At 40.3% G+C, this 26176-nt stretch overlaps 2 protein-coding genes across 4 annotated transcripts in view; both read left to right on the top strand.

Annotated features, from left to right (window-relative positions):
• The window catches only part of agbl4 (AGBL carboxypeptidase 4), a 252937-nt gene that overhangs the window by 178311 nt on the left and 48450 nt on the right, over positions 1 to 26176 (top strand). The gene's annotated exons all lie outside the window — the stretch shown is intronic.
• bend5 (BEN domain containing 5) lies at positions 10724 to 24578 on the top strand. 3 transcript variants are annotated; one of them, XM_079350594.1, is made up of 7 exons: positions 10727 to 10877; positions 11001 to 11059; positions 12139 to 12269; positions 13141 to 13615; positions 15035 to 15183; positions 17761 to 17974; positions 18159 to 24578. In XM_079350594.1, exons 3-7 carry the CDS (start codon positions 12168 to 12170, stop codon positions 18353 to 18355), a joined length of 1137 nt encoding a protein of 378 aa, XP_079206720.1. In that variant the 5' UTR covers positions 10727 to 10877; positions 11001 to 11059; positions 12139 to 12167; the 3' UTR covers positions 18356 to 24578. The 3 variants fall into 3 exon arrangements, with proteins under 3 accessions (XP_079206719.1, XP_079206720.1, XP_079206721.1); XM_079350593.1 differs by having other exon boundaries at positions 10724 to 11059; XM_079350595.1 differs by lacking the exons at positions 10727 to 10877; positions 11001 to 11059 and adding an exon at positions 11081 to 12049.

Below are 26176 nucleotides of genomic sequence, written 5' to 3'. Positions count from 1 at the left end.
AGTTCCATTCGGTTTTGTTTTATAAACAGACAATTGCAATTGTTGTGCTAGGTTATTATAAAAAATCCCTTTCAGACACAATACCATTAGAGTCACTATGACGCCACGTTTAAATTACAGTCCTACATTGAAAAAGCTTCTTTGAAACTTCGAATCACTTTGGACGAGCTCACAGAATATTCCACAACACACTGCAGGAATCCCCTCCCTATAGTGGTTAACTCATGGACGCAAATAACTTTCAATTATTCCTCACTGAAAGGTGTTTTTCTTTGATCGGCGTGGAGATCTGGCTGCTGCGCAAGTTATTGCAGGTCATTATTCAGACTGTTGTTACGTGTGGCCTTGAAGGGGAGCCTGTTATATTCTTAACTTGGCAGACATATTTTATCCTGTCTCTCTGCTTATTACTATTCACAGTGGGTGAGCGGACATGCGCGCACACACACACACACACACACACACACGCACGCTGGACATGGTGAAGGTTATTATGACGGCTGTATGAAGAGCAGGTGAGGCTTCCAGATGAATGACTCTGATGGGGAAACACATGCAGGACACCCTCTCCTTCTGCCTGCAGATTAAAGGAGTTTCTGCTCCTTCGCTCCCGCTCTTTTTCTTCTCTCGTTCCACTGAGCATCTCTCATTAGCTCTTATCATTTGTGCTTGATCTTATTTATCACATCTCCTTTGTCCTCTTATTTCTTCCCTTTTGTCTCGTATTATTCCCTCCTTACTCTTTCATCTCTATCGTCTTCATCTCATGGACAACAGGAAGAATCACAGGTTGTGAACAAACTAATAGGCTCAAGTGGCTTCATAATGTTCTGTGTGTGTGAGAGAGATTTGATACGGATTGTGCCCCTGCTGCTCTGTTGTCTTCTTTCTCTAATGGCATTCATTATCTCCTTCACACTTACATATGTATTTATTGTATTTATACATGCTGTATGATATATAATAATGGAGTAAAAACAACAGAAAACATGCACTCTTAGCTCTGTCTTTCTCATTTCACACACACACGCACACAGACTTGCTCCCACACGCAGACCCACTCAAACCTCACTCGGCCCTCTTTAATTGGACACTTGAGCAGTGCACGGCTGCATCTGGCTCCTGTTGAACACAGCCTGACATTTCAGACTGCTGACCTTTCCAGCCCCGCCACAACTAAATAATGATTAGTCCTGGCAACTGTTCCACCACAGCATTAGCCAGGTACGCTCACACGAACCCCGCACGCACATAGACGCAAACAGACGCAAGCAGAACAACAAAAACACCTGCGCTGAAGGCTTTGTCTTTTCACAGTGAGAAAATGGGGTGCACACATTGATTCGAGAGGCCATTGTCATTCCTTTAGTTTATCGATTACATTGTCCTTTTCCATATCTGCAGTCAGCAGCCCAATAAAGTGTTGTTCTAAATTAACTCTGCTCGACTCTGTTTAGTTTCTCCTTTCCCCTTTATGCACTCTCAGCATTACAGCGGCAAAAAAAAGGTCAATCATATTCATGAGATCTGGGCAGATTTGAAAGGAAGGTTTTGTATGAGTGTGTACATGTGTGCTCACTTTTAGGATTGTGCAGCAAGTGTGTGTGTCTGTGCACGGCAGAAGGAGAAAAAGCGCCATGAATATAATAGACGGCTCTTAAATCTCTCCTCACTTTCTTCTTGTTTTACTCCATCACTTCTCTCTTCTTTCTCTCCTCTTTCTGTCCAAACATAATAGAAATGTCCTTAAGCTTCTTTCCCCACAGATATTTGCTGTGTTTTCTGCTTTGCTCTTTTTCAGACACACCACAGTACATATTGCATCTCAGGAGTCAAAGGTCATATTGTTGTTGAGAAAACTCCTCTTCCTAAAAGACAGTGTCTTCATGTATTCTACTATGTTACATGATGGTATAAAAATAAAAAAAAACGTGCACATTTGGGCTGAGTGTTCATAAAGTGAACAACAGGGCCAAAAAGTGGGAAGATAAAGGTCAAAATTATAATTATTTAGGGTCCACTTTTTTCCATGGATAAACCTGATACATTTTTCAGAGACCCAAAAAACATGTTCCTTATACTAATTGAACGACATGGCCAAAGACGTTTTTTCTGTGTTTTTTTACTCAGTCTATTAGAAACAATTCTGGTAATTCCTCATGAAATAAATATTTATTGATTGACTGTGCACAACGTTCTAAAGTAATCAATCTTCAGGTAGGATATTAAGCTACAAAATAAAATACTACTGAAGGTCAGTTCTTATCTTCCGGAAGTTGGCCTGATGAATCAAATGATGAAATTAGTATTTCTGATCTATTTTGCTGTTCCACTGCAGCTAATGAAAATCATGTTGTTTTTTTTCCGAGACAGCACTTACAGTTTCTCAAACTGCTCGGATGAGCAACAGTTATTAAAACAAACACACCGTTTAAAAAAAAACAAGGAGCTGGGGAAATTGGTTTTGCCACTGATATATAACGGCAGTCAGTCATCTGCATTGTGTTTGTCTGCTTAACAAACTTATATTACACAACTAAAAAACAAGTCTCCTATGAGAGGAAACAAAACTTTGTGGTGGAAATAACTACTACTGGATTCAAGCTTAAGTACATTTGTAGGGACATCTAAAGTAAGTAATGGAATCCTTTAACTTTCCTTTTAGGATGTTGCAGAATTTTCCATTTGCATAACGTGTGTCAGAAAACAGGCTTTGCTTGGAACTTGGGGTCAACCTGTTTTTTTCTTCTACTTACACAATGCACACACTTGGCCTTCTCTCAGCCATTTAAAAACTGCTCTTCCTTGAGATGAAAGTCTCAGGGCTGCCATCCAAAGAATACCGTAATAGTTCATGTATCTGTGTCTTCGTTGTGGTGCTGTTGTGTTTTTGACCATGATTTATTTTTCTCAGCCGTCTTGCAAATTTCTCTCACAGATTTCATATAAAGTCATATGTTGGCATTGTAGATTTTTCACTGCAACCTCTAAAAAATAATCTCAGGTCCGCCCTGTGGCAAAGGCTGTATCGGCAAATGGTAGGGGCACCAGCTGTCCATAGGGGGCGCCCTGGCACCCGAAATGAGTGAGGAAGAAAACTTAAAGATAATAATTAGATACAGAAGTAAACATGTGTTTAACTGTCACTAAATCTTATTTTATCTAATATAATTTTCATGCTATTATAACATAAATAAAGAAACCAACATGACTACATCACCCACAGTATTTAAAAAAAAAATGCTCTATTTTCTTGCTCCCTGCTCAACCTGACGCATGACACTGCTTGTTATCTGCTCTTTGTCGGGGCCAGGGGGAGGAGGGCAGACAAGTCATCAAAAGTGAGTTACACTAACCATACAAATAAATATCAAGTTTCAATAAAGAAGAGTCTGTTGAATATAAAGCTATATGCCAGTTTTCTCTTAGTGTTTGAACATTGGGATAGGTGGTAGAATTGGTTGCAATACAAGGGACACCAACTTAAAATTCATAGCTCTGAGTAATCTAGAGCTCACATCAGAGACAACCTGGGGAGATTATTTTAACTTCATACCAAATTTATCATCAGACCATGAATCTATCTTTTATTATTCCTGCAGATAAATCCAAGTTAACGTCTTCTGTCTATTCTTTATGGTGCTGCCATGCTCTCATTTCATCCTCTTCAGTCTCAGTTCTGTTTGTGCACTGATATTTAAGGACTTTTAGCCATGCTCTCTGCATTTCTTTGAAATACAAAGTATGACCTTTTCACTCCTTTAAAAAAAAAAAAAAAAGTGTTTAAACTCTATGTTGCTGCACTGGGCTTCATTTAATTGTTGGAAATAAAGAAGCCAGTGGCAGCATATTATCTGTGAACAACAAACAGAGAATGAGTTTGTAAGTCAGGAAGGCATTGTTTTTGCAGCCCTTGTGTTGTCCTATTTTAGAGACGTATTTTCTTACAGCCTGAATTGATCCAGTAAAAAACACAATCTTCTCCCACAGGTCAATTAAAACAACCTGTATGCAGCCCTCCTGCCTGTCTGCTGTACAGACTGGTGGTACGTACCTGTGCTAATAGAAATCTCTGTGACTTGATCACAGCATGGAGAACTGGTTTCTAAGCTGCATATCTGCAGTGATTTGTTTGAAGTGGACTGTAAGACTTTGCACCTTAAGGGAGGGAGGGGAAGAGGAGAAAGGGGAAAAAAAGAGAAGAACATTGTATGAAAAAAAATCTGTCTTTTGTGTAAATGAGCAGCTGTGAAAACAACACTTCCTATTATTGCCCTAATTATATCCTTTCTGTGTAAATTTGCATATTTTATCTCCCTCCCCTTCATTATGGGCAACTATGCTTCCATTTTGATGTGGGTTAAAAAAAAAAAACACGTTAAAAAAAAACAAAGAAGTAGATGAAGGATGGTAGGGGAGGGTAGAAGGGAGAGAGGGAAAGGGAGGGTGGGGGGTGTTGGCTGCTTTTATATTGAGTATTTTACAGTTGATTTTGTAGAAGGCTTCTCAGCGGCGTAGCTAAATAAGCAGCAGCATGCTAATGAATGGAGAACGAGTGTGATAATTCACCAGACAAAGAGTGGAGGTCTCTGAGAGATAGGAGTGGAGGGGGGGGGGGGCACCGTTTTGAGTATATTCTGAAAATATTTGTCATCAAACAATTGTTCCAAACCTGTCTCTAGCTTTTGTGCCTGAAGGGTCTTTTGTGTCAAGCCTATATTACTAATGCTTAGAGTAAATACTCCCTGTGTGGCAAATATGGTAATTTCAGGCACTGTACACACAGTCAGCCATGTGTTTCATGTTTCTGCTGCAGAGACAGGGCGAAAGATTGAGGGTGCTAAACTCAGAGGACAGTAAATGACAACAAGAGCAGCGAAGACTCTGTCTGTCCTTCTTGTAAAAGGGCGATGTGACGGAGGCAGTAAACAGGCTGTGGGCTCTGAGATTATTTCTTTGTCACCAGCAGAGCCACCAGTGTTGCTGAGCACTGCTGTGGAGCAAATCCTCCTAGAGAGGACTGATTGGATTTTTGTTCCAGGGGGCCTTTTGTGTTAGCAGCATAGGGACTAGATAATAGAGGTTGATGCCACTCTGTCTCTGTGTTATGGCTGCTGGATTGAGTTTTTGGACCGTGTGTGTGTGTGTGTGTGTGTGTGTGTGTGTGTGTGTGTGTGTGTGTGTGTGTGTGTGTGTGTGTGTGTGTGTGTGTGTGTGTGTGTGTGTGTGTGTGTGTGTGTGTGTGTGTGTGTGTGTGTGTGTGTGTGTGTGTGTGTGTGTGTGTGTGTGTGTGTGTGTGTGTGGGCCAGGACTTTATCCCTCCAAACAACTGCAGCATCACAGTTATTCACAGCCTACCGCGCCCTCTGTGCTTTAGAGCCTATAAGATGCTAAACATTGTAGCTTCTGGGCAAACAATACAGATATGTGTGACTAATAAGATGAATCGATTATATCATAACCTGCCAGTCTGCCAAATTGCTCATATGAGAATATTTAATGCAAGTCTATATGTGTTGCCAGTAGTTAACCACTGCCAAGGTCAAGGTCATTATCTACCTTTTCTCAGTCTCAGTGCCTGCTTCTGTCAGATCTGTTGGAGCACTTATGCTCAAAGAATATGCATGCAGAGTGCTGTTTGTATAAATAAACATTTGAGACCTTATTGATTCCTGTAGGGAAACTCTGCCTTTAATTGCTCTGCTTTCACTGGCGGTTCGGCAGTCAGGTTCAGCTACAGGACGGCAGATTTTTAGTGTAGTTTCTTCTGAAAGCTTCAGCAGACTCCTGCAAATGTAGTGAGTTGATATTTGGGACAGTAAAAAAAAAAGCACCTTTAACCCCCCTCCTGCCTGCCTGTCTCTTTGTTGTCAGGTTGTGTGTCTCCGGCCATGCTGCAGCTGATTGCCAGATTTGTCCTGACTGTTTTTCTCCCCCACAGAACTTAATGTGTTTCAGCAGTGAGACACAGACTATTTCCCATTGTCACATCAGCTGGCCTCCTGCATCTGAAAGGCAGAGGAGATGCATGTGGCATACTTTTACACATCAGGTGTATGTGTCCTGTTAAAAGACAGGATGTGAGATGTTGTGTTTCTATGCTGTATGTTTACAGTGTATTTTTGTATGTGTGGAGTGTAGCAAGCGACCAAGCCAGTTAGCTCCAGGAAGATGTAAGATAATTAAAATAAGGAGAAATAATTGCAGACAAATGTCTTGGTGTTGTTTTTTTTATTATTTTACTTCAGATGGGAATAGGTTTGGGTCAATATTTCTAAATCTTGAACAGATGAAATTGTTTTTGCATTTAGTTTAGATTTGCTTGCTAATTTAAAAAGCAGATTTGGAAATGAATAAAAACATGAAATAAAATGAAGACACAAGTGAAAAATCTCAGTGCAATATTGTACTTGGGAGACTCACTGCTCTTTCAACTGGAATTAATACAATAACAGAGCAACAAGAAAAAGCAATGTAAAAAAACCAAAAAACTAATAAGATGACTGCTGGGTTTTCATGTGTGTTTTTTCAGACACAACAGCTGCGCAAACACTTTGTATTAAGCCCCAAATCAATCTTAACCTCTTCCAAGTGTACAGTAAGCTGCAGGAGAGATTCTGTGGAGGAATTTGGGATTGCGACCTTGCCTGTCCTTGACTCGTGTGTTTGTGTGTGATTATGTGTCTTTTCTGGCTGGTGTGTGGTTAAGTAAAGGCTGTTTGTTGTCAGAGCCCCTCAACATGTCCCTGCCCCCGCCTCATCTAACTCACACACCCACCACCACAGGTTTCCCCTCCCTGAGCGAGGAGCAAGCTGCAGGTTAGCCCGCATTTTATCTGCTATTATCTGTCAGATGCTGTGCACCTGTGAGCCCGGCTGCCCCTCTCTGCATGACGGGCGTCTGTGGTCGCTCGTCCAATCACGGCGCCCCCCTCCCTCCTGCTGTCAGCTACAGCAGCACCAAGAAGTTCTCTGGCTGCCTCCGTCTCTGTCTGACAGCCGCCCTGGAGGAAAAGGGTAAGAGAAGGAAAAGGGGGGAGAAATACCATTAAGATGAGCTGTATTCCCACAGACCAAAGCCTGCCCACCAGCCATGTGCTGCAGCTCACCTGGCTGCCAGATAAGTGGAGATTAGAGGAGGGGAGACGGTGGAAAAAGGTATTAAAGGCATAAGAAAAAATCTTTCTGAAACCTGGGGACAGCCTTGATACTTTCAGAATTTCTTCTGTCGTGTCTGACATTTGATGCTGATGCTGAGAGGGCACAGAGACAGACTGTCCTTTCACATAGATGAGGCAATATTTCTTCTGAGATATTTTGCTTATTTTTTTCCCCCCCATTGTCTTCTGTATCACTTGTCTCTATTTTGAATTACATTTTTGTGAGTTCCCCAACTAGTTAGCGCAGAGGAACAATCTGCCGACACTGGCAACATCAATACAGGGCCACAGCAGGAGGTAGAATGGGCCTAATGAACTGAATTGACTGGTGCTGAAATTTGATCAGGATTTCTCTGGTGGTCATTATGTTTCTTATGAAGAAGATCAATGTCTTCTGTGTGGATCACTGAATAAACACAGCGTGGTGGAAGGACCATCGCTGATACGTTTCAAAATACTTAATGAATGATTTATTCACAATAACTCTGTGTGTTTGTGTACCCCATGTCTGTCGTTCTTTTTCTTTAGTGTGTCTTTCTGCCAAAGGTCTGCTTTTAGGCCCTGCAGGCTTTAGCGAGTGATGTGCTTGTTCGAAGCGGTGCTGTTCATTTCATGGACTATCACTTTTTAAATTGGTGAATGCCTTCTTCATGCTTGATTAGTAGCTCATGCGGAGCTAATTAAGAGCCATAATAGGAGAAGTACTGGTGAGAAGCCTGCAACCAAAATAGGAAGCAGTTTCCACAGCAGATTGTAAACAGTTGTGATTGATCGTGGTCGTGTGTTGCCCATGGAAGACGTGAAACGCTTCTCTGATTCCGTCATCTTGGAACTAGACACCCATATCTTCATTTTGCTCGGTGCCTCCTTAATCTTTGTGCATCTTTCCACAAAGTTGCCTTAATGATTCCTCCGCCCCGGCTGTCTAATGTCTGGTTTTGTCCTTTTGCCTGATCTGGTGTCCCTGCCAACCATCATCACGCACACACCTGTACCAGCATCTGTCCTTCCAGCAGATTGGCACAGGTGCTTGCTCTTGATTGGTCGGTCACGTGCCTTTAAGTGTTTTTACACCCCTCTGAGCTCCACAGACATTTTTCACCTAAATTGCGACCTCATCGTGTTATTTTTTTCTCTCAGTATATTTGTTTGCCACACATATTTACACACCGAAACTGATCCCAGTCATAAAAAGGCAGTTTATTTAATGTCTGTCCATCTGTCAGTGGAAACTCTTTATGATTCCCGGTGTGACACTGCAATGATGACGTGTGTACCCGCAGTCTAATTCCATCATCAGCATCATTACTGCTATTATCCTGTGTCTCCCTTTAATGCAGGCTAATGGATGACCAATAAAGATAGATGAGCCTGGCAGTGTGGAGCTAATAGGCAGGACATGATGTCTGGCTTCTGTCCTGACTCTCGTCTTTGCTCGATCAACTGCCCTCATAGATAAACTACTGCTAAAATATTATCACAAGTTATTCCTTCAGCTTCCATTTATCACTTCATCTTCAGCTAATTAGAATGCCAAAAGTTTGTGACAACTCAGAATGGATTTTTTTTTTGTGCTTGAGAAACTTTTTTTATCAGGCTGATTGGATTTAGATGATGAATGACAGATCTGCTCTAAATAATTGTAATAAATAACAATTAACCATTATTTAAAGAGCAGTATTTTAAACCTGTGTAGTTATAGAAAGGTAATTTTCCCTTTCCTGAAAGAGACACTACCTTCTCTGTGATACATGAGTACAGAGTTGGCCTGAACCTTGTATTGTTTATAGTACTATGTACTATAAATACATAGTAGTAGTAGAGAAACACTCCCATGATTCCCCGCCAGCCTCAATGTTATTTTTTGTTATCGTTTTCATTGATGCCCCCTCGCGGCATATTTTACATACTGTGCATTTAAGTGATAGTTAAAAACTTTTCCTTCTCTTTCTTCTTATTATCTTCAACTTTTCTTCCTCACTCAATTCATGTGCCAGGGTGCCCCTATGTACTGCCGGCGCCCCAAGCATTTGCCTATACTGTCTTTGCCACGGGCCTGCCCTGCATGAGTATACTAAACAGTATAATCCTCAAATGTGTAACTTCTGCCTTTACAGCCACTTGTCATCCTTACACCCTGTAAGGATGACAAGTACATATTGTTCTTTTTCAAAGAAAGATTTACTTTTTCCTTTAAGTCAGAGCGAGAGTTTTCTGTAAAATTAAATAAATTGGAAGCTTGACTTAATATTAAGTCTCCAACTTCCAGGTATAGTTGTTTTATGCTCATATGAGACTATTAAATGAATAAAGCAGTGTCCCCATTCGAACACTGACCACTTCAAAGACTGAATCTGAGCAACCTTAAAGATTAAAAACCCAGCCTTGAAGACAGGAGTGTCATTGAACAGAAGCTTTAAGATTAGAAGTAATCCTCTATTTGACTTGTTGAGAAGCTACTTAAATCTCTCGTCTATCACTCTCACTTTGGTTGTAGTTTGTGGGTTCTGCCAACTGTTGAGTACAATGACATGAATATGGCTTAACCACAAATTATTCCTAATCTCAAGAATCCCATTAATTGACAAGTTTTGAGGAAAAAATATATGGAGTATATATTTAAGTTTAAATGAAGGTCAAATTTGGACAGTTTAACTTTGTGCTTCTTTAAAGAAAAGTGAAGTCGCTGAATAGCATAGCATAGCTTGCAGAGGGAACCACTCCCTTGTATTGAAAGCAGACGATAAACACTGTTTCAGTAACTGAAATAAAATGCCTGTCAACATGTTCTGAGAGTTATTGTCATCGCTCTGTTTGTTTGTTTTGCTCTTGTATACATCTGCTAGACTCTGAGTCGGTCACACAGCACAGTGAACAAACATCACGGGGAAGCTGGCATTTGAAACATGCATAATCATAACTAACTAAATGCCTGAAACTATGAAACGAAATATCAGAGAAGAAAAAGAGCTCTATATAGTTCTGCATCAGTTACTTTTCAATTACGGCAGCCGAAGCAGAACAAAATTGTTAGTGTCATTTATCGACTGTGGTGCTCTCCATTAGAGTAACAACTGAGATAAATCCATCCTGTTGTATAACCACCTGGCTGTCTTACAATAACAAAGAGTTCATTTCTTTTAGCTGGCCCTAAATCTTTCTGTTGTGCTATAAGGGGAAAAGGAAAAGAATACACCAATGAAATCTAAACAGGCAGGCAATCATCCTGGTGTCTTTGTTCATTGTACTTAATAGAAACTATTTATTCTAGACATTTTAGGAGTAAAAAGTGTATAGTCATATGGGGAAAAAAGAGGACGACTGAAATGCTTTTATTGCCAAAGAAATATTTGCAAAAAGTGTTTTTTTTAATATTTTGTGTTCTTTAAAAAAACCTGTACTTTAATAAAGTTTAAATATTTTTTGTAAAGCCCTTTACAATGTTTTAATTACATTACAAGTGCCATGGAAACTTGGCATTTTGACCACAAATATATCAAAACAGTTATATGTCGAACGTTTCTTCATCTGAGTAAGTTAATGTCATGTCTATTACTTATGCCTTGATGATCTTCCCTGGTGATGTGGACCAGGCAAGAGTAGCCGAGCGCAGACACCATCCCCAACCCCCCTTATGTGTATATTTTTTTAATACTTTGTGAGGAAAAAAAACTGTCAACCATATCCAAAGTGCAGGACCAAAGAGAAGTAAATAATGTATGCTTTTGTTAGATTCTTTGAAGACGATATGTGCTACGCGTTACCCGTTTCAAATGTGGAAGATTTCAGTCCTCTGCACAAAACAGATTTTGATAATCAGAAGGTGTATCTGGTTCACAGAACTGAAGAGAATGGCAGCGCAGGCCAGCCGTGCGAAGCACAGATCCTTGCCCTTGCAGGTAAGTTGTCCTATTAACATATTACCTTTCGTCTTTTAAAAGCTGCTTTTTCTTTGTCTGACTAAGTACCGACGATGTGCGCGAAACTCTGAAATGTGTCAAAGCAGGTCCCCTTTTGTCCGATCTGTCAAGACGTGATCAGCTGCAATCTGACTCTGATAGCCACAACAACGTAGCTACACATGCTAGTTAGATATGCTAAGATAAGTTTCGTATGCAGCCATACCTTAATATCGATGCTTTTCATGCTTATACATCCCGACTATCCGGTTCAAGAGTAAAGTATCTTCTTACTAAGGGGTAGCGCTGGTTGTCAAGCTAAATACGTGGCATGTATGGTTAGCCAGTCTCAAAGGTTGTTTACAACATGAAGCTAACGCTCTCTAGCTCGGTGTGTATTTATTCCGCGTTAGCATGTTAGCTCTGACATGCCAGTGTACTGCGTGCAGACGTAAAGCTTGTCATCACACAGTGAACACATGTGACAACCTGTGGATGAAATGTTATCGTTTTGTAGTGGTTATAAGACGTTAGCTGGACAGCGTCGGTCGGTTTGCGGTTAGCTTGATTATCTGAAGGTTTGGTGTCGTAGACGGGATGCGTGCTGCAGTGTCTCTCATACATTAATGCAGACAACATTTAGTAGCCTCTCAGTCTGCAACATGTCAAACGTCATTTCGTAACAACGCATCATATTAATGATCTGAAGTGTGCGATTTGCTCGACCGTCTGGTTTGATGCTAGATATTTAACTCGGCAATTCACTAATCCCTGGACCTGAGCTGTCTGGTCTGCAAGATCTGTGCGATCTGACACCTTCATAACCGCAGTGATGTTGAAGCGCAGTGTAGCGAGGACGTGTTGTTCTTCAGTCCGCTGTAAAGCTAAACAAAATAGTTCCAAGCTAAGGATGCTAAAATAAGTTTTCATCTGACACAATGGAGAGACAAAACCCCATCCGCCCGGATTGGACAAATGGATGAAAAACATGTAGGTGATTTCACATTGTCTGAAAACCCATCCGACTTTTCTGGACAATTTCACGAGTTTTTGCCCACTTTTCTTTTTGCACTTCACAGATACAGTAGAGGAGTTTGAAGACAGTATAATGCAAAAGAAGATGAAAATTCCCAAGATGTCCATGAAGAATACAGGAAACTCTATAGAGAACAGTTTTGGGGAGGAGAGAATACCACTCAGACATAAAAAGGTAGGCTCACCTTAATGAGACAGCAAATGTGTTCATTTAAAGGCAACAATTTTGAACATTTCTCTTCCACGTAAAGTTGTGCTCTTACTTCCTATATCACCATGTGTTGGGACAGTGACATCACCACTTGATAATGCATAAATGGTGCCCATTGACTTGATTAAATAACAGTTCAATGATGCATTCAGAACAAATTGGGTCGACAAATTACTTTCTGTAATTTCTTATTACAAAATAAGATCAAAATGTGTTCCTCTTAAATGACATAGTGACAATCATTAGTCGCGTCAGGGAGAACTCCGAACATAATCAAACAATGAGTTGTAATTAATAATAACAAAGATCATATCAACAAGTATCTGTACTGTTGATACATATGCTTCAACAGTCTTACATGAAGATAAATCTATTGATGATACAATGTCACATTTTCATAAACTTGGCTGACATCCAAAATCCCCCACGCTATTTTTACCATATGCTGGATTAACACAAATTCAGCACTCTGGACAGCTGCCCTTTCACAGACAAATCCTCTGAGCGGCTCATCAAAGAACTCTGTGACTCCACTCTACCCAGTTACCACTGAGATCCACATGGTCAAAACAAACTGTTTACAGTCTGTTCTTCATGTCATTTTTAGATCAGTGTGTTGTTGTTATTTACATCAGTTCTACCTTGTTGTAAAGAGTCATAAATTGTCACAAATGCAATTTATTTATGATTTACGAGATTTGTGAATTATTTTTTCAGGCCCACCTCCATAACCATGGTGACCTTTTATTCACGTCTTATTCCTCAAACATCTTGATATTGGTATTATTTTCATGGACCTTGTGTTACCTAGTTTGACAGTTCCCGTCTTTTTTAGGCCCTATCTCAGGACCATGGACGACCCATTTCAAACTCCTCCAAGAGCCTGGCAGCAGTAGTGGCTCGCCTAGAGAGGAATGCAGCCAGCTCCTGTATGGAGGGCGAAGAGGATTTGGATGAGGACCGACTGGAAGAGGGAGAGGATGCAGATGACGAAGATGAAGACATGGAGGCAGAGCATCAGCAACACCATCACCAGCAGCAACAACAGCATTTAGAGGTGGACACGGATTGTGTGTCTGGTGTAGCTGCAGCCGTGGTTCCTAGAGTCCTGTACGAGGAGCTGGTTCACAGCTATAGACAACAGGAGGAGGAGATGAGGAGACTGCAGCAGGAGCTGGAGAGAACCCGTCGGCAGCTGGTGCAGCAGGCCAAGAAGCTGAAGGAATATGGCAGCTTGCTGACAGAAGTCAAAGAACTGAGGGACTTCAACAGGAGGCTGCAAGATGTACTTCTCATGAGACTTGGCAGTGGTGAGGGAGCAGAAACATGCATACAAACATGTGCTGTCTTTGACAAAAAAAAAGTGTACCTGTAGTCTTAAATGCTGTTAACCAGTTGGAAGAAAAACACTCAACAAAAATCTAATAATTCTCTTCTGAACAACACTACTCTCTGAAACTGTACTTTAGATTCCCCAAACTGTTAATATTAAGTGAGAATATCAGTTTGGATACTACTGTTTACTGTAAGTTTGTGTCAATCATCTCTTTCTTTTTTAAGAAGAGGGATTAATGCCAAGTATAGAGGGTTTTTACCGCTTAACACGATGAAAAAGGAAAATAATACATATTAGGGAAAATGTTTTGAGATCGAGGCCCTTGAACAATTAAAAAAAAAAAATTCAGACGTTATCTATTAAGGGTAGAAATCCACATGCATTAAGTGTCTTTCTAATAAAGCCAAGACTCAAAGATGAAGTTACAAGTGGAGCTCAGATAGATCAAGTTTAAGTCTGGGTGCTGCAGTTTCATTGGTGTCTGCTGGTGCCAGACTGGACCAATGATTAAAGTGACCTTCCTTAAAACAGAAGGTCACCATTAGTTCTGTTCTCCTTTGTTCTGTCTAAGAATTGATTTTGACAGAGAGAAGGGAAAAAAAGTGTTAAAAAAAATAACTTTTTACTCAGAGTTAAAAAAAAAAAAAAAAAAAAAGCAGAAAACAGCTTTTTATAGATTTCCGAAAGTAAACAATCCCCAAAATAAATTCTGACCAGAGAAAGCGCTCTAAGAAAATGTGTAAATAATGGGAGAAAAAAGTTTGATATGTACTTGACAGCTGGAGTGAATGTTTCAAGAATCAGACATGTATCCAATACAACAAGTGAAATAAAAGACACTGTAGTTGTTAGTGTGCTTTAAAGTAGTGTAAGTGCAGTAGTGTACAAACTCAAGGCTTGCCAGATGCTGGTGTTAACCTCAGCCTCACTTGTACATCCGGACAGATTCGCCTGGCTACTGGCGAGACCAGCTAATGGATAGATTAAAGCACCCTGTGGTGTGTTCGGGATGGGATGGAGTGCAATGACCGTTATTACAACTCTTCAGCTACACTGGAGCTTAGCATGGCTGGCCACCAAGCCTGCTTAGTTACTTGGCCAAAATAAGCACCTCTCTCAAGACACTGGAGAGCATTGGTCCGAGGCAGGAAGCAAGCAGAAAGCCGAGGGGCACTGATCCAATAGTAAAAAGCAGGAAACTAATAGCAAATAGGCCATTTGATACAATTTGAGTTTGGATTTGAGTTCAACTGCTAACTTTTTAAAGTGTTCCTTTAGTTTTTATTTGTTCCATTGTCATTCTCCTTTGTTCTGTGAAGATGACAACAAACGCACACATGTAGCTTTGTTTCTTTGAATGCAGTGATGCTACATTTCTCGTTTGTATTTCCAGAGCCTATGCATGACAATGGAACTCAGACAATCAAGGCTGAAGTGGTTGAACCCATTGTTGAGGTCCAGGATGCATGCAGAGAAGAAGCCAACACCAGTTCCAGCTACTCACCCTCGCCCAGAACAGTATACACCTGCAACGATGGGAAGGTAAGAGAGACTCTTCAAGTTGTTAACTTCTCGGAATCTCCCCCCATGAAACGTGAATGCCACATTTTCAAGTCTTCTGTTTTGTCTTGTCTCGTCTAATCATATGCCTTTTTATCTGCTACACATCTTCCATGAGGTCTATTTGCTGTCTGTTTCCTTTACATAGATTTATTTGTATAGACATTTGTTATGTTAATTCTTTAAAGCTCCATTGTCACCATATTGCCCTCCTTTCCAACCAGTTTAAAGAAGAGGCCACTAAAACACGTCTGTGAAGTTTCTTGCCAGAAATCCACTCTGATCCTGTATTTGATCATGCCCGTGAATCCCTCTATTTCAGCGCTGCTCAGAACAGACTGTTTCTGTATTTATAGATTCAAATTCAAGTAAGGTGTGTTTGACTTCAAGGGCTCGGGTGGCTCAGACTCTCTTGCACCAAATCGAAAATTTACAGCGAGAAGGCGGTCTCAGAGGACAGAACAAACACCTAGCTGTGGGAATGTGACCAACCTGTGGAAATGGGTTACTGCCCTTTGTGATGTCATGAAGGGAAAATCCCCAAACGGCACACATACTCTGAAAAGTGGAGCCGGCAAATGATTGAAAGAAAAGTTTTATAGAAGGGCAAGGGACACATATTAGTTTTAGAAAAATATAGTTATTTGTATTGTGCACAATATGTGACCTTTAAGGTAAAAACATAATAATAATAATAATAATATAAGACAGTACCTCAAGACATTTATTAATCATCATTAATCATTTACTTTATTAATCCAGAGGGGAAATTCTGGTTCTTTAGAGACATGCTTCTCTCACACACAGGCCTGAATCATACACATGCACACCTGGGGACATGCATGATGCAGATGTCAGAGCGCCCCCACTGATAGCCCCCTGAGCTGGTGGGGGTTTGGTTCCTTGCACAAGGGCACTTCGGCAGTGCTTAAAAAGTGGTCTGGGATCTCTCCAGCCACCAGACCAGCTTCCACATTTTGGTCTGCATCAGGACTTGAACCAGCGACCCTTCGGTTTCCAACCCAAGTTTGGGTTTGCCAGCAGTAAAATAGGTCTGTGCTTTTCATGGCGACCATGAAAAGGTTGTTTGTTATAAAACTAAATAAATTAATATCACTGTAACATATAATCAGATGTTCAATGATGTTCCAAACTGAGGTTTTAAACCTTCTCTTAAAGATCACCCCTACACAAGCCCTCTCTTCCTCCTGATTCTTTGATTCCCTCTCCTGTTTCTCTGGCTCTCTGCCTTGGGGGTGACCATAGGAATCAGAACAGGGAATGCTGTATATCTCTTTAAAACCCACAAACCTGGGAACATGCCGTCGTAGTCGTTTCCCCCTGGCTGCCCTACCCTAGCAGGTAAACAAGGTTGAGAAGATTATTATTGTTCCTGCAAGCACAGCCAGCTTCATCAGTGTTTATTGGCCTGTTTGGGTCCCCCCCACCCACCACCCACCACCCCCCACCAACCACCGCTGTAACTCAACCAGCGTCCTGTCTCTGATGACAGGGGGGGAATTGGTACTACAAGCTCTTGGGCCTCAACCACTTCAAGCGTGAAGAACACTTGCAAATTAGAACTCTCCTACATCAGGGACCCCTTATTAATTATTTGCACGAGAGGAATTTAAAGTGACTGACAGGTTAGCCCTTGTGAGGGAGACAGAGTGGGGTAGAGGTTGTAAAAAAAGGAAGAGAGGTGGAGGGAGAGAGAGATAAACGAAGACACAGAGAGGGAGGATGAAAACAATCTTGTCTAACTTGGGGGCAGTAAAAAAGCTTGTCTGCTGGCTGGAGGCCTAAAGCACATTAGCTGCACAGGGAAAAGCCTTTTGGATGCTGGCCTAAAGACTTTACAGTGATAAGAGAGTAGAGAAGGGAAAGGGACTTGCACATGCCCCCCCGCTGCATTAGCTCACCTAGAAGACCAGGGCAGTCTGCCTAGGCCTGCAATCGGCTTGGAGTGATTGGTTCAGGCTTATGCAACGTGCAGCGGCAGTGTGTAGAAAGCTCTGGGCTAAGTTCATAGTGGAGGTAATCCAGGCCACAAGCAGCCAGTGGCCTGAGCTTGTTTATGTATCCTTGGTGGTGAAAGTGGTGCTTCTTGGGATTTGTAATTTGGTCTAAGCAGGATCCGGCTCATCTGTGTTCTTCTTTTTAAAAGCAATGACCCGCCTTGTCTATTTAAATTTAGAAGCATGGGACATTGCTGATAAATGACACCCGATAAGGATCCCAGAGCATTAAACACAAGTGTCCCATGGGAGTGGGTAATCAGCGACATCACCTTGGGATTAATATTGAGGTTACGATACGTGTAAATCTGTTGTTTTCTGCGTGATGCTCTCAGAATAATCAAGCGTTTCAGTTGACTATTTCTTCTCTAGTTGGATTGTTCTTGTTTGGAAGTTCTGTTGATGTAACGTCCACTTACCTAAGTCATTTTACAACATCCCATGTGCAGAAGACAGCAAATGCAACTTATTCTTTCACCTATAGAATGTACATGAGTTTTTTTTAAAAGGATATCTGTTCCGCCTTGGTCCTTTTCTGAAGGTACACCTAGGTGGAGGAATCTGGGTGGAGGAGGAGAAGTGGCACCAGCTGCAGCGGACCCAGGGAGACTCCAAGTTCACAAAGAACCTGGCTGTCATGATCTGGGGCACAGAAACTCTCAAGAACCGTAGTGTCACTGGAGTAGCCACCAAAAAGAAAAAAGATGCGCTGCCTAAACCTCCATTGTCGCCAAGCAAACTGAAAATAGTAAGAGGTAAGATAAACTTGAAAAGATGCTTCTCTGTCCTGACGAGTCTTTGTAAGCTGAGACAAGTTGGCAAACATCAGGCACTGAAAATGTACTGTTGTGTTTATTCAGGCCTCCAGTCATTGAATGATATTTATTATGAGATGTAGATCTAATGTAGTCTGACTGCTCACACTCGCTCCTTCCCCAGAGTGTCTCTACGACAGAGTGTCTCAAGAGACAGCCGACAGTGCAGAGATCACGCAGAGATTGTCCAAAGTAAACAAATACATTTGTGAAAAGATCATGGACATCAACAAGTCCATCAAGAATGAGGAGCGGCGGGAGTCCAAGCTGCTCATCAGGCAGACAGTCAAGATGGAGAACTTCACCTACGATGGCATGTAGTGGTCAGCTGTTGTCACGCCAGCGCCTTCTGCCCAGGATACTGAGGGGACTTGATATGAGTGATTGGAGGATGTTCGTCAAAGTTCCAGGAGCAGATTGTTTTTTTTTTTTTCTGTTGACTCATTTGATTCATTTTTAGTTGAAATGTTGAAACAAATGGGCCCTTTTCCAGCCTCTCACCTAACAGAGCCCCCAGTGTTCAGTTTCTTCAGAAGGTGACAGACAGCTTTACCCCACCACTTAACTGAATTGGTATGAGCTGATATGAGTGTTTTTATAAGCTTTAGAAGTGGTATTGGTACGGAGACATTGTTTATTGACGTGTGTGCATATGTGTCAAAGGAGAGATTAGATGTAATTGTGAAATTGATTTTATTGTTCTGTGTCAGAACATCATTTTGAGTCCTTAAACTTTTAAAAAGTAAGGTAAATTCCATGGATACGATCTTCTGACGCTATAAAGACAATGATGCTGATAGCTTGAATTAGATCTGAATTGTGTGAAGGGTTGGATATTTCGGTGACTACCCTATAAATAGTGAGACTTTACACTAGGTACTTAATGCGTAGAATGGGGCATCAGGGTGTCAAATGCACAAGTCTTAATTTGTTATAGCCATATTCCTTTTGCAACAGAGATGCTCCAAGACATTAATTCTCCCCCTAAATTGTAGCTCAATCACAACATACCATTCTTTTAAGAAGAGAGGTGAAATTGGATCTTTGACTCCAATGTAGAGTCTTAAGAGTGGTATTTATATTTATTTTCGTAAGTTGCCCTTTAGGTTCAAGAAAACTTTTAATGGGATATACCTGTGTTACTCTTAATCAAACGAGTCACCTTCAGGCAGTTTGACTGTTGAATTAGTACTAACTACAGGCATGTCCATGCCTAGAAAGGCCTTATATGGATTTGGCAATCACCAGGAGCTTAAATGCCTCTGGGTTTTCTAGTGGGCTGTGATTGTAAAATGTACAGGAAGTTGAAGCAACAAAGCTTCACATGCACTTTGCTGTGGGTGTAAAAGAGGTGGTCAGGTACTTTTTGCTGTGTGATTCACTCCATCGAGTTACGGTGGGCCAAGCTACTCGCCAACCCCTCCTCCTGTGTTAAGATGATGTGGGGTTGAGAATGAGTACACGTGTTGACTGGTTCAGGCCACCCAGTTGTGGAAGTAGTGTTTGCTGTGGGTAAAGCTGTCTGACACTCAATGATGTCTGGCACACTTCTGGGCATGCTGAACCCCATAATAACCCCCCCCCTTTTTTTTTAAAGACAGCCACTGGGGAACAAAGTAGAATCGCTTCAGTGACAATGTCTTCTAAGCTATGCCATCAGAACTTTGAAGAGGTCCTCTCTCTCTCTCTCTCTTTCTTGTATGTACTTTTTTTTTTTCTCTCTCAAGTTGTTTATTGTTTTGATCCAAATGGTTGGTGCGGCTGTCTGCAGGCTGGAACTAAATGCTGCAGATTAAAAATCTCAACTGTGACCTATCTGTGGCTAACTGTGAATCTGCTGCAGAGCTGCCCATCAAGCCTCTCCTCTTCAGATATAGATTCTTGTGTTTCGGTTGGTTTATTTCTCTCCACTTTTATTTTGTCTGTCAGTTTTTCTTTATTTCAGAAGTTCAGATAAGCCTTTTGTTAAGCTACCTTTTGTTCTGGAGATATTTTAGTGTATATAAAAAACGTCTTTTTTTTTTATTTTTACACCAAACACATACAGTATTTCACTTTTTCATGTTACCGTTTTAAAGGTTCTGGTTGAATTTTGGTTGATCTAATTGATGTTGTAATTCTGTGTTACCTGACAACTTCTTTTATGTACTTTTTTTCTTATGAATCGTTGGCTTTAAGCTTGATGTTGTATCCAAATGTAGAGAAGTAGAATCTACAAAAAAGACAAGACAAACTATCTCTCTTTGATAGCCAAAGTGATATCTTGGAATAGAAGAAACAAAGCTTATTAACTTCAGATTTGAAAAAGCCCATGTTTTATACCACATTCACCACATGTGATATATGATAAACCTCACCTTAGAATCTACCTTGTTATGATCTGCCACAGTTATATGAACATCTTTATCTTGGAACTGTTATACTGTAGACATTGAGACGCAGTAGATTAGATTGACACAAATTCTTGACATTGAATGCACTTTAAAGTTCTTGGCAATTCTTCAATCTTAAAGAAATGTATTTGTGGTATACGTCCTTTTTCAAATGTCTATACAGAATAAGGCCTAAAAAATAATTGTGTTAATATGAAGCACCTTAGAAAACTTTGATTTTATTGTTGTTTTATAACGAGAAAATGTTATGGATTTTATTTGGTCTGTCAGATAGACCCCTGACCTGCCAATCCTACAAAGAGTTTAGATTCAATACACCAAACAAAAAATGGCAGTAGTAATACTACTAATTTGGATGGATAAGTTTGGCCATTATGGCTTTCTGAACAATGTAAGACTTTACAGTCTTAAGTATAAAAACTCTTCTTGGCCTGTGAGCCAAAACATAAATCATTCTAAAGATATGTATCTATGAAATGTGCAAGCTGACTGGAATATGTGCTTTAACTTAATGTGTGAAGATGCTGGTTGTGTATTGTTATGACTTATATAGAAATGATGTGTATTTTTACGAGCGAGTGGTAATTATAAGCCAAAGTATTGAAGGCTGAGATCAAGCTAAAGAAGAGCGGGTGCTGAATAAGGAATCAGCAGGGTTTGCACAAAATTGGCAATTGCCAAGGTGATAGAGCTTAGCGGATCTTAAGTCACTTAAAATGGTGACATATTATTCATATTTTTGGTTCCTAAGAAATCCCTTTTTCAGTTCAAGATTTGTTTTTGTGTTTGTTGTACAGAGCAACATGTGAGGTCAATGTGTGCTAGCATGTATTGAAAATACATGTGAAAGAAAAGATTTCTGCTGTGCAAAGCAACCGTGCTGAAATTCTGACACATTGTTGTGTGTTGTGTTTGTGTTTGTTTCTTTGTTGTTCGATGCCAAAAGGGTGTGTGGTTAAAATCATGCTTTGAGGTAGAGCATTAACAGATCTAGTACATCATCAGATATGTTAACTTATTTCATAAGGCTGGTTTCCTGGAGTGCGATTAAGCCTAATCCTTTAACTGAAACCATATTTAGTGGATGAAAAGCTGTATGGTGAACTGTATGTTTTTAACCCACATTTGGCTTAATCTGTGTTGCAAGGCCAATCGTCAAATGTCCAAAGTCACTTGCAGAAGAGCGGATTGGGTTTTAGCTGCATTTTAGAGCCATTACAGGACGATATAGGCTAGTTTGGCTCTGCAACACCACACCGGACCTTCCAGTACTCTCACACTGAAGTAGCGATTATAAGGAAACTAACCTCTCTGACTCTGTGACCCTCTTCCTGTGCCACCTTTTATTCCTCTCTCCCCCGACATTTATATAGACAGGATTTAAAAATGCAAATGTATCAAGATAAAAGCAAATCCTTTTGCTAGCTTGCTGTTTTGGCTTATGTTGTGAAAACCTGTCAAAGTTTCAGAAGTGCAGGAGCTTTATGTTGCTTTTTGACACTTTGATTTTGGATAAAGCGATCAGCTCGAACTTCACTGAGTGGAACAAGATAAATGGTTTCAACCCGCAGTTTTCACAACTAAATGTACACAAAACAAAAAACTCTGAGCCTCAGATACAATGTCAAACTTACTTCAACTGAGAAAAAAACTGGAGTACACTTTGTTGGGCCTATATTTTTCTTAAGGTATCAGTAACTTTGTATACAATCCACAGACCGGTTCTACTTCATCTAACTTCACCGTCCTACCTCATTGTTACTCTGGTGTTTGTTTGTCAGTGACTGTAAACTATGTGTGTGTATTGAAAAAAAAAATATAGGAAAGTTATACCTGGTTACTCTCAACATGTACAGCATATAAAACTTGTAAAACACCTCAGTACACGATATCATTCTTAGGAGAAATCAGTTTTATTACCTGCTTAAAAATGCTGCTCTAAAGAGGTGTCAGTGTGAGGGGTCGTCTCTGAATATATATCTTCGCTCTTTGCTATGTCGTGCAGTTTATCAGTGGTTGTGTTCTGTCTCTGTATTGCATTCTGAGATTTTTACTGGTTGACGGTGCTACCAGCAAACAGTTCAAAAGCTGATCTGTCTTTCGGACCTCAAATGGTGCTGTTTTTCTATGTTTTTATCCTCATACAGCTATGTTTTATTCAGGAGTGTCAACCGCCACTATCCCCTCAGCTAATCAAATTGTAAGCCAAAATGTTTCGCTCAACGATAAACCTGCTATTACTGTATCGACTATATGCTATCCATCCAAATATTGTAGATAGTTATTATATCCTCAGCTGTGATTTTCACAAGTACCTCAGAACTTGCTGATTTTCAATGGATGCATCTGCTTCTAGCACCTGTTGTCTACCGATATTACATTGTTGCAGTGTATTCTCAGAAATATGCATTTTTACTGGTTAGATCAGGTTTCACTATAAATAGTACATGGTTATTATATCAAACTCAGACCAATAAATATCAAGGATAACACTGTTCACTGGTTGCATGCCAGATTGTCAAATAGGAAATCTCAGTTGGACTGGGCTGTGTTGTTACAGTAGATGAGTTTCTCAGCAAAACCATGGTTTGTTTAGTTCTGTTTTGTTTGGGTTTTTTTTGTTTTTTTTGAAGAGAAGCAGATTTCCATTGGTAGTCCTGTTTATAATTGAAAAATAGGGTCAACTAAATATGACCTTGGCAATGTGCAAGTGATGAAATGTGTCAAGACTTCAGAGATGTTCCAATACCATTTTTCTATTTGGATACAGATTCTGATATCAGCTGATACAGTTCTGATACTAAAGATATGAAAGAAGTACTCACAATACTGATGGGAGAAAAACCCTGATTATTGAGATTTGATCAGCTTGGACTAAGATTACCCTCTCTTCTAGGATCATGGTCTTATTTGTGTTGCTGTAACATGATCATTTACCTGAAGCAGTCGATTTTTGAGGGCTGATTGGTATTAGTGTTGGTGTAAGGGCCAATACCGGCATCAGTATCGGGAAATGATGGTAATACTTGCATTATTATCGAAACTACTCTGTAAAAATTAAATGTTGATCACTGAATCTTCATTTATGAGGACTGTTATGGGCTCTTCCACATGTCAGTATTGGCATGATTGATTCAATCTGGTTACCTCTTTAATCTGGGATTTACTGATGTATATCTTTTCCCTCCACTGTTTAAATATAATCCTCATGTCGATGTAGTACATTGTCATTACAGTAGCAATTTGTTAAGGATTGACTTATTTTGAGCTCGGTTTTGTACAGCACACTGAGTCCTAATCAGGCCTAATGATACAGTGCATTTTATTTTCTCCCTACACAGTGACACCAATGGAATATTTACTGAACCAAAATGTTGGAAGTAGCTTAAGTTGTTAGTATGTATGTATTTGTTTTACTCTGACCATGTCAGTGAACATGTTATGTGCTGGGGAGCTCCTCTTTACTGTGAGCGGTGTGTGTGTTCAAATATACAGCGGTTGGTTTCATGGAAGCACTTAAGCCATTCGTTGGACTGTTACATAATGGTTCAATTTTAAGCTTTGCTCTGGTCCAGGGAGTTGACCCAGAGAGTTTTGTGTGTAATTGAAAACCTATGCAGGTGTTGAGTTGTAATCACCTGGCACCACATCACTGTTGGGTGAAGGGCCAACTAGGAGGAGATAACCGGGAAGCGTTCAAACCTTTGAATGTATCTAGAAAGCCTTGAGATTAAGTTGAAGTGGACAATGGCGACATGACAAATCAGTACAGAAATATAACAATGTTTTCATACTCACAAAGCTGAATTAAACTGAACTATACGGGGCTGCTTGGAAATGTTTGTAACAGTTATAACTGCATTGCATTAGGGAAAGACAGGGTTATTACTGTATGGAGTATTTCCAGTTAGTATGATAATGTGAACAGAACTGCAGTTAACTCCCTCACCCTACTTTAGCCTCTCAGAGGCATCTGTACATTTACAGAAGATGTTATAAGTATATGGGATAGAGAGTGTTTATGTCTTTGCTAAACCGGCCACACCTCTGCTATGCGAGCAAACTCTTTGACGCTTAGCATCCTGTTCTGTGTTTTCTCTTGCTGCATTCAGGAACACCTGTTTAATGTGTAGATAAAAAAAAGAAATAAATCCAGACTTTTATTCTATCAGCACAAACCCCTTGTGTTCTTTTTTGTGTCTCCTGCCTCCTGTATTACGATGAAACAAATGAGATGAGACTCATTTTGCAACTGTATCCCTATATTATTAGACCACTCTAGAAATGTCTCCTATGGCTTTTTAATAACCTTTTAAACATGTTTTTTTATACTGCCAATGATGTCCCAGATTTAACTTTACAATATTGGATTTAAAAGTTCAGACAGTTTATCTCGCCAATCACTATCTATTATTGTCAAATAAAAGTAAAACGTGCCCTTCACATGCACCTGCCAGTGATTTTTTTGCCGATTTTCTGCTCTGTTTTCCTCCTGCTCCTCATCACACCTGACTCCACGCTGTCCCTCAATACCACTAAAAGGGACACAGGCCTTGATAGCTAAACAATTACCATCATAATTATTATCATATCGGACTGTACAATGACTGAGTTGTCCGACCGTAAGGTCGATGTTGTTGTGAGACCACACAAGTTTTTGCATTGGCCACTTCACCAATCATCTAAAAAATTGTCTGATCACATCTGTGTCATAATGCTTCAAAATGCATTTATTTTTTGGACTGATTTTTTGAGTTGGTCAATAAGCTTATGTAGGCCTATTTTATATATTATCATATACAGTGTATCATATATTTCTGTGTACATATTGAAACATTTAGAGTGAATCTGTTGTGTCCTTGCTCCTCAGTCGGTCATGATGAGCCAATGGGATGTCAAGCACAAACAGGGATCCCTCCAAATTGAGAGGGCTCACATGTATCCCCCCTCAGTATATACAGTATTTGGCTCTTCCTCTCCGCTCCATGCGGTTGTCTACACTGGGCCAGACCGCCTTGTGCAACGGCCGGCTAAGGACCCTCCCAACAGCAACTACTGACATCAGAAACTGACAGAAACTTTATGACCTGGAATGGGTTGGTTGTTCGGGAGTCCTCTCAGACCTCCAAATAGCCACCCTGTCCCTGGATAACGATGTCATGTCATCCTACTCTCCTCAAGAGGGTGAAAAAAACCTTGTTTTTAATCGTACTAACTCAAGACTTCAAGGGGAAATTTGGCAAACTGTAAAACTCCTTATCCAATTTCCTGTTGTTATAAAAATAAAAAATAAACTATGTGTCAATGCCCCACTGTTCAATGTTAATAACATTTTTTCCAAAGTTGCAGGGGTCTCTGAGCGTGATGTAAAATCATATCCAAAAACAACTATTTTCACCTCAATCTGTATATTTTAAAACCATCAAATCAGGGTGAAATCTGGTCAGTAGCTTGGAGCGCTAGCCAAGCTAAAGTGTTATTTTTCACACTGGAATTCAATTTAACTAAAGTCAAGAGAGTATTTCCTTTTTCAAATTGATGGCCATGTGTGCTGATTAAGCTTCAGCAAACCTTAATGACCTGAGACTAATTTAAATTTGTCTGCACACAGTGACTAGTTAAACTTTTAATTTAAATGCAAAGATTTAAATGAGATTTGGACTCTCCCATACAGTGGTACAAATGTACTTTTAAAACATCCCCCACTCTTGTTTGACACAGGGAAGACTGACAGGTTTCCAAGCAGACA

Source organism: Symphodus melops (genome assembly GCF_947650265.1).
Source record: "Symphodus melops genome assembly, chromosome: 8".
Classification (NCBI taxonomy): Eukaryota; Metazoa; Chordata; class Actinopteri; order Labriformes; family Labridae; genus Symphodus; species Symphodus melops.
Note: the sequence above shows the minus strand (reverse complement) of the source record. Positions and strands in the feature narration are given on the sequence as shown.

Coding starts and splice junctions, on each gene's coding strand:
- bend5 (XM_079350593.1), top strand. CDS start 10,876: ATGTATGCTTTTGTTAGATTCTTTGAAGACGATATGTGCTACGCGTTA. Junction 12,270..13,140: donor TACCACTCAGACATAAAAAG/GTAGGCTCACCT, acceptor CGTCTTTTTTAG/GCCCTATCTCAGGACCATGG. Junction 15,184..17,760: donor ACACCTGCAACGATGGGAAG/GTAAGAGAGACT, acceptor CCTTTTCTGAAG/GTACACCTAGGTGGAGGAAT.